The 9,003-nt window shown below is 39.5% G+C and overlaps 1 protein-coding gene across 1 annotated transcript in view; it reads right to left on the reverse strand.

Moving 5' to 3' along the window:
- Positions 1–2,438: 2,438 nt before the first annotated feature.
- fbxl17 (F-box and leucine-rich repeat protein 17) overlaps positions 2,439–9,003 on the reverse strand; it is a 125,014-nt gene continuing 118,449 nt past the window's right edge. Inside the window, exons 8-9 of the mRNA XM_056463222.1 lie at positions 7,260–7,390; positions 2,439–2,523 (exon numbers count right to left, since the gene is read on the reverse strand). Coding sequence (XP_056319197.1) covers positions 2,439–2,523; positions 7,260–7,390 — 216 coding nt within the window. The remainder of the gene's footprint in view (positions 2,524–7,259; positions 7,391–9,003) is intronic.

The raw sequence follows: 9,003 nt of genomic DNA on the forward strand, positions 1-9,003 counted from the left end.
GTGGTGATTTTTAAAGATAATACTTATATGGATGACTTCATATTTAACAAATAGGAAACAATGTGTGTGCCTTAATTGGTAATAGTCAATCAGTAAACAGAATCAGTCATTGTGGAGTTCCTCAAGGATCCATTCTGGGCCCTATCCTGTTTAGCCTGTCTCCCACAAGTCTGTCCTACTATTAATATTCAGATGTATGCTGATGACAGTTCTATATGTTCTAATTAGTGACATTTTTTTTTCTCTCCGCTGTCGCCTCTAGCTTGCATGGGTTGGGATCGGTAGAGCTGTGCATCGTTGGATTTGCTCTTCAGTGTTTGGACTCTCAGTAGTGATTATTAAACCACACTGAACTGAGCTTAACTGAACTGAACTTAAACACTACAAACTGAACTACACTGTTCCTATTTACTGTGACCTTTTATGTGAAGCTGCTTTGACACAATCTACATTGCATAAGCGCTATACAAATAAAGGTGAATTGAATTGAATGTGCACGCGAAAAACAAACAAACATCTGGCAGCAAATTATTTAACAGAGGCATTAGTTCATGTGTCTGATTGGTTGTGTGAATCATATCTTAATTTGAATACAAGTAAAACGGTCTGTATGTTTTTCTCACAATCATTAACAGTTACCCATCTGACGTATTCGTTAAAGGAGAAAAGCTCAGCGTTGTCTCTGATTTTAAATATTTAGGTCTAATTTTAGATTCACAATTGACATTCCAAAAGCATGCCAAGAAGGTCATTAAAATGGTAAGTTTAATCTGGCCAACTTCAGGCATATACGACCTTACTTGACTAATGATGCAGCAAAACTTGTTATGCACTCCTTGATTTTTTCTCATATTACATATTGTCTTACTAGTTGGTCACACGCAAGTAAAACGGTTTTAAAATCAGCTGAATCACTTTATAAACAGGCACTTACAGTATTTGATCAGAAGTCTATTAGGTGTCATCATGGTAATATAATACAAAACATTATCTATTGAGCTTTGATAATAGGAAATATTTGGCTGATGCTTGTATGATTTTTAAGATTTTAAATGGATATGCTCCACCTCCATTATGTGAGTTTGTAACACACACTAACAATAATGGTCGAGCAACATGATCTGTTACCAGGGGAGACTGTGCTGTGCAGTTCAGATGTACAACTTTTGCACGATCAGTCTTCTCAGTTAGAGCCAGTCATTTCTGGAACACACTTCGCATTGATTTAAGGGGTGTTACAAATGATTCAACTTTTAAATATAAGTTAAAGAGATGGCTAAAAGCAATCAAGTTTGTTATCATGTGTAATTCTTCTGTCTAACACTTTAAGAAATTCTTATTACATGTTTTATCCTGTTGTCATGTGTAACTGTACTGTTTTTGTATGTGTGATGATGTGTTTTTTTATTTTAGGTTGCCTTTTAAAATCTGGCAGGGGGCAACAGATGAAAATTAGCCCTTGTGGCTAACTCTGGCTTATTTACAGTTCTACTGTTTATTAATGAGCATTGTCCCTGTTAAATTTAAAATAATAAATTAAATTACAAACTATCTGCTGCTGCTTTCAGTATATGGCAATAAATGTCAAGTAAAATGGCATTCAAACTCACATTATTAGCATTTAGCACTGAATAAAGCACATGAGCTGTACCTGAGCTGATCAGTTTTCTGTTGTTCAGCTGTGAGAAATTGAAGCCCTTTCTAATATATCAATTCGAGGTGTTGGTTAGGACTCATTTTAATGTGAAAACATATTCCTTCTACTGTGTGCTGTTGCTTAATTTAAGAACTGGATTTTGCCTTTGTTGGTGTTGTCAATCTGGCAACCTGCTCTTGCGTGTGTTTTGAACCAGGGGTGCAATACCTAGTTCAACCTCTGGGTGTCACTGTTTTACAGACCGCACCTTTAAGATCATTACTTTCACTTGAGTACATATTTTGGATACTCTACCCACCTCTGGTCAAATGGGGTCATTTTCATTTTTAGCTGAACTATTCCTTTAATGTTATATGTTCAGTAATGCTGTACGGCTGAATATGTTATACGCTAATGTTATAACTATTCCTTAAATGTCCTTTAATACTCCACATTTCAGGAGTGTATTTACTGTTGTGTCATCAAGAGAGCATCTGATATTTCCTGCGCAAAACTTCAGGGACGTCTACTGCGCGAGCTGAAGTAATAAAGGACAAACACACACTCCGGGTCAAGGACTTCTCCCTCTCTGAATGAAATAAGTGGTGTGGTGTCGGGCCAGGGGAGCCGCTTAAGAGCTGCTTTACCTTATTACATTAGCTGTTTGCTTAGCAGAGGCTCTCGTTCAGAGCGTCTCCCCGATTATCCAGCTGGAGTAAGTGCTGTTCTCAAAACTACACTGCACTCCCATCCCCAAAAGCAGAGCGCGCTTATTCATTTAGCCACATCGCAAATCAAAATATCACAGAGAGGGAAGCATACGGCTAATCCAGCTGAGAGGGTCAAGAGGCCTGAAATATTCATCGTCTACTACTGAGAGACGCTTTCTGGAAAAACACAACACCAGTGAGCAGCTGCAGACCATTCAGTCATTCATTATCATTCGACTCAGTCTCTACTTCACAGCGGAATGAACCGCCAACTATTCCAGCATATGTTTTGCGCAGCGGATGCCCTTCCAGCTGCAACCCAGTACTGGGAAACACCCATACACACTCTTACACTACGGCCTATAGCGCACGTGTTTGGATTGGGGAAAACCGGAGCACTCTGAGGAAATGGAGAGAACATGCAAACTCTAAGTAATCCAGCCGAGACTCGAACTAGCAACCTTCTTGCTGTGAAGCCACAGTGCTAACCACTGAGCTACCATGTCGTCATATTAATTTATTGATACAGAGGGACAAAAAATGAATGCATCAAAAGCTTGACTATTGAAATAACAGATGCTGTGGAGGTCTTGGAGAAGCGCAGATATTCTCCATATTGATGATGAGTTGTGATCGCGATGCTTGTGTGAGAATCTGTGCAGGTTTTATCATGTCAGACGTAAATCCAGCGACTGAGAGCAGCGTCTGCTTGTAAATCACTCGTGTGGAGATGAATAAACTGCACTAATGTTGTTTGCTCTGCTTTTGGAGAACATGCTGAATGTGTTCCTCCTGTACGGATGTATGGATTTACAGCCTCCGCAGGTTCACACTATATTGAATTTACAGTCTGACCCAGATACAATGGGCTCGGATGCGGTTCCTGCTGTTTTATGATTTCTGGATTTATTGGAGATGTGGTTGGCCGATATCACGTTATATGACTCTTCCAGAAGAGGATTCTCACCCTCTGTCTTGACTGAAACACATCTTTTTTTTTAGTTGTATTTGGTCATTGAATAGACTTACATTGATCACAAGTTCCAGGATTACAAGTTCCACAGATTGACAAGTGTATGTACATGTTTATTACTATATACAATGTTATATGTGCAGCTGTTATGTGCAAATTAGCATGTAAGTGTGTTGTTAAATAAGTGTATATGTGTGTAAAAGTGTATAGCAAGTAGTGATGTTGGTTCCACAATTATTATCATCAAGTGTTCATGAGATGGATTGACTGAGGGAAGAAACTGTTTCTGTGTCGGGCTGTTCTGGTGCGCAGTGCTCTGTAGCGTCGACCAGAAGGTAAAAGTTCAAAGAGGCAGTGTGCTGGGTGTGAGGGGTCCAGAGTGATTTTGGCAGCCCTTCTGCTCGCTCTGGATAAGTACAGTTCTTGGGGAGTAGGAAGGGTTGTACCAGTGATTCGCTCAGCAGTCCGAACTATTCGACGTAGTCATTGGAGGTCGTATTTAGTAGCTGAGCTAAACCAGACAGTTATTGATGTGCAGATGACTGATTCAATGACGGAGGTGTAGAACTATACGCGCATAAACTTACAAAAACAAACAAAGAAAAGAAGACTCCAAGCCCAGCCTGTGAGTCTACAATACAGTGATGATCAGAACAACTTATTTTAGGTACAATACATTGATTTAGTGAATACAACTTATAGATACAGTTGAAGGAGCGATGCAGTGGCGCAGTAGGTAGTGCTGTCGCCTCACAGCAAGAAGGTCGCTGGTTCGAGCCTCGGCTGGGTCAGTTGGCGTTTTGTGTGGAGTTTGCATGTTCTCCCTGCGTTCGCGAGGGTTTCCTCCGGGTGCTCCGGTTTCCCCCACAGTCTAAACACATGTGGTACAGGTGAATTGAGAAGGCTAAATTGTCCATAGTGTATAAGTGTGAGTGAGTGTGTATGGGTGTTTCCCAGAGATGGCTTGAAGCTGAAAGGGCATCCACATGTGCTGGATAAGTTGGCGGTTCATTCCGCTGCGGTGACCCCGGATTAATAAAGGGACTAAGCCGAAAAGAAAATGAATGAATGATTCAGTTGAAGTCAGAATTATTAGCCCCCCCCTGTTTATTTTTTTACCCCAATTTCTGTTTAACTGACAGCAGGTTTTTACAACACATTTCTAATCATAATAGTTTTAATAACTCATCTCTAATAACTGATTTATTTTATCTTTGCAATGATGACAGTAAATAATATTAGACTAGATATTCTTCAAGACACTTCTATACAGCTTAAAGTGACATTTAAAGGCTTAACTAGGTTAATTAGGTTAACTAGGCAGGTTAGGGTAATTAGGCAAGTTATTGTATAATGATGGTTTGTTCTGGAGACTATCTGGAAAATATATAGCTTAAAGGGGCTAATAATATTGACCTTAAAATGGTGTTTAAATTAAAAACTGCTTTTATTCTAGCCGAAATAAAACAAATAAGACTTTCTCCAGAAGAACAAATATTATCAGACATACTGTGAACATTTCCTGAATCTGTTAAACATCATTTGGGAAATATTTTTTTAAAAAAGAGAAAAGAATTCAAAGGGGGCTGTCGGCGCAAGTGGTGTAGTGGTTAGTGCGTCGACACATGCACTCCGGTGTTCACGGCGACCAGAGTTCGATTCCGCCTCGCGGTCCTATGCCGATCCTTTCCCTCTCTCTGCTCCCCATGCTTTCCTGTCAATACTCTATACTGTCCTGTTAAAAAAAGGTGAAAAACCCCAGAGAAAAAAAAAAAAGGGGGGGGGGGGGGGCTAATATTTCAGATTCTTCAACTGTATATTCACTATATTCCATACGGGCCCTGAGCAGTCATCAATAATGCTGCCTGCCATATTGGTACAGGCTCCCAGTACAAAAGTCATTCAGTCGCACTAGTCAAGACTAAAGCCAGTGTGAAGATGCTGGATTTTAGCGCTGTGTACGGGTGTAGTAACGAGCAAACAAAAAAACAAAGAGTAAAGGCAGAACATTTCATATGGTAAGATTAAGTTTTCTACGTTTTGATATGTTCTGAACTTTAGTGCTCAACACGTAACCTTATTGATGATAATACAGTCTCTACTGCACTGACCATAAGGCAAAGTAGCACAAGCTCGCTCTAAACTCTAGGCTTATGCTAGTTTTGTTGACTAAATCAGCAAACGATGTAAATGAAATATGATAACAAAATGCTACGCTGCCAGAAACTTAGTTAAGTGAAGTAACGACTCGTTTTTGAAGTAACTTATAAGGGCGCCTGATGACAAGGGCCATACAGAATCTGTGGACATTTTTAGCTTAATATGTGAAACAAAAAAAAATACCTTTTGAACTATTATTTAATATTTACAGCGCAAATCCAATTAGATAAACATTATTTAGTAAACAAAGCAAGTCTCTCATATATTATCCCTACTAAAAGACTGAAAATATTAAATATTACTTTACAAGCTGTTTTGTAAATAAATCATGTGAATATTTTCATATTAGTCAATATTATTACTGAAATTAATTTAAAAACTGAATAAATATAAATGTACACACATTTACACAAGTAAATAAACAGAATCAATGATGGGCTAAAAATCTGCACGCACAGATTCCCCTACTGATAACATAACAGTGCCTGCGCCTCAATGTGCAGACTGTCCATCCTAAATTACTGAATATTACAGACGTTATATAGCATTTAGATCAGAAAGGTGGATGAGCACATGGAGACAGAGATCAATGGTTCAAATGAATCGTTCATAACGGAGATTCATTCACAAACGAATCACTCCCTCTGTTAGAGTGAGAAGTGAAAGCAGGAGAGGGGGGGTGTTTCAGGACATGGATTAGACCAAATCTAACAGGGAGGGAGGATAATAAATTTCCATACACACAAACACACACTCTTTGTCAGCTATGGCCATGCGGTCACTTATCCATCGCTGTAGAAAAGTGATGTACAATTAAAAGTTTCCTAATTTAAATAAATAGTATAATGAGCAGCGGGAAAACTCCCGATCATAGATATAAGTGTATATACATATCTGGCTCTGGATGGCCACAGTCCTCCACTAAACCTTGCTCCCACATTCATTTCAAAGGAGCGCTACCCTGTACCAAAATGGCGGCTCTATTGGCGCATTCATTCCAATAGACAACAACAGCGAAGACGACATCTTAATTACATATCTATGAACATAATTCCTCATGAAGCGACAGAACGGCACCAAATCTTGTGAAATTGTGCAATGTTGACTTTGAAAAGATTTCTGCTTCACTCCACGTGCAGAGTAGAGCTCAGAGTAGAGTGTGTTTTAAAGTGTGTGTGTGTGTGTGTGTGTGTCAGTATATACTGACACAGCAGGTGTTCACCTATGTGTGTCTGAGAGTGTTTGTGCATGTCTGTAAGTGCAAGTGTGTGTGTGATTATTAATGAGTGTTTATGTGTGTGTGTGTGTTTGTGTGTGTGTCTGTATCCCTATAAGTGTGTGTGTGTCTGTAAGTGTGTGTTTGTGGGCGTTTATAATTGTGTTGTGGGCATCTGTGAGTGTGTTTGCATCCCTAAGTGTGTGCGTGTGTCTGTAAGTGTGTGTTTGCATCCCTGAGTGTGTGTGTGTCTGTAAATGTGTGTTTGTGGGCGTTTATAATTGTGTTGTGGGCATCTGTGAGTGTGTTTGCATCCCTAACTGTGCGTGTCTGTAAGTGTGTGTTTATGTGTGTGTGTGTGTACCTGTCATTGATGGTCCAGTTGAGACACAGGCTGAGTGATGTGTGTGTGCATCTGTAAGAGTGTGTGTGTATTTGTTAGTGTGTTTGCATCCTTAAGTGTATGTCTGTGGGTGTCTATAAGTGTGTGTACATGTCATTGATGGTCCAGTTGAGACACAGGTTGAGTGGTGTGTTTGTGTGTGTGCGTGTGTGTGTGTGTACCTGTCATTGATGGTCCAGTTGAGACACAGGTTGAGTGATGTCAGATTCCGGCACTTTCTCACCACCTCCATCACAGTCTCGTTGTTGAGCTCCGAGATGTGCCGCAGGTCCAGACTGCTCAGGTGTTGAAGCTGCACACACACACACACACACACACACACAGTCAGAGCGCCGCCGCAGGTGCAGTAAACGATGCACATTAGTCACTGAATCCTCCTCACTGGAATATAAACTGTGCCATTATCATCTCTGTGTGTGTGTGTGTCTGTGTGTGTTTGACCTCTGCTGCTGACAGAAGTGTGTGTGCGTGTGTGTGTGTGTGTGTGTGTGTGTGTGTGTGTAACCTGCTCTTCTCATTTCAGAGAGCCCTTTTTGAGTCTTCATACTCCAAGAAACTGTGATTTCAAAAGGAGATGATCATTCTTCATCATGTCAGTCAATGCCAATATTCATATTCAACATGCTGCAGATTAAAAACAACCGAGACACACAACAGTGGGAAAACACAACTACAGCACTATGATAGTTTGTTTTTCTGATCTTTATGGAAATACAGAGGAATTATAAAGTGCTGTATGTCAGTTTTTGACTCTTCTGCATCATAAAAACACCATCATATGTTTGCAGATATTCAGAAACATGCTCAGTGAACATTCTTGTTTACCTGAAAAACAATGTTGAAGTCAGATATTCTGCTTTGAACATGTGCGCTACGTGCCTGATTGTCTGTCTTTGTTTTGGTAATTGAACCCACCCAATGCCAGTTTAGCCAATTATATTTCAGCACCCGGGTTGCCAGATGGTGGAAAACTGCGTATCATTCATTCAATCAGGAAGGCTCTGAAAGCATGTGCTCATGACTGAATGTGACCTCCAGTGGACAGTAGATGACTATACGAAATGAGAAGCAGATTCAGAGTTTCACATGAGGTTATTAATTAGCAAAAAATATAAATATTACGAGTGTAAACATTGGGTGAGCAGGTTACATTGTAACCTCGTGTCCTAACAACATGCTTCATGACGAGATACGCTTTTGGCCTGTTTGCACCAGATGAAATGCGACAGAAATGTAAATAAAGACATTCAGAAGCACAAAACAGTGCACTCACTCACCAAATGGTAAAGTTTATAATCTAATTAATACATATTAAACCACTTTAACATTATTAAATGCAGCTGCTGAATCACTGATATGTGTTTAGTTCTAAAGTTCATATATTTAATTTTATTTTCTAGATCTGAGCTGAACTATCTGCTGCTGCTTTCAGTATATGGCAGTAAATGTGATGTAAGATGGCATTAAGACTCACATTATTAGCATTTAACACAGAATAAAGCACATGAGCTGTACCTGAGCTGATCAGTTTTCTGTTGTTCAGCTGTGAGAAATTGAAGCCCTTTCTAATATATCAATTCGAGGTGTTGATTAGGACAAAAACCCCTTTTAATATGGAGAATATTCCTTCTATCGGGTGCTGTTGCTTTTATTTAGAACACTGTTTAAATCACTTGCTCCTGTTCTCAATCTGGCAACCTACGCTTGTGTTTGTTTTGATCCAGGAGTGCAATACCTAGTTCAACCACTGGGTGTCAAACTTACATACCGCACCTTTAACATGATGCTAGTTAGAAAGATTTTTTTTAAATATGACAAGAGCTGAAAATAAAAATATTTACTCAAGACAAAACTGTGCAAAATCTGTCTAGATCTCAGGAACTTTTTTTAATGTCTCATACTTGT

This window comes from Danio aesculapii, chromosome 8 (assembly GCF_903798145.1).
Source record: "Danio aesculapii chromosome 8, fDanAes4.1, whole genome shotgun sequence".
Taxonomy (NCBI): domain Eukaryota; kingdom Metazoa; phylum Chordata; class Actinopteri; order Cypriniformes; family Danionidae; genus Danio; species Danio aesculapii.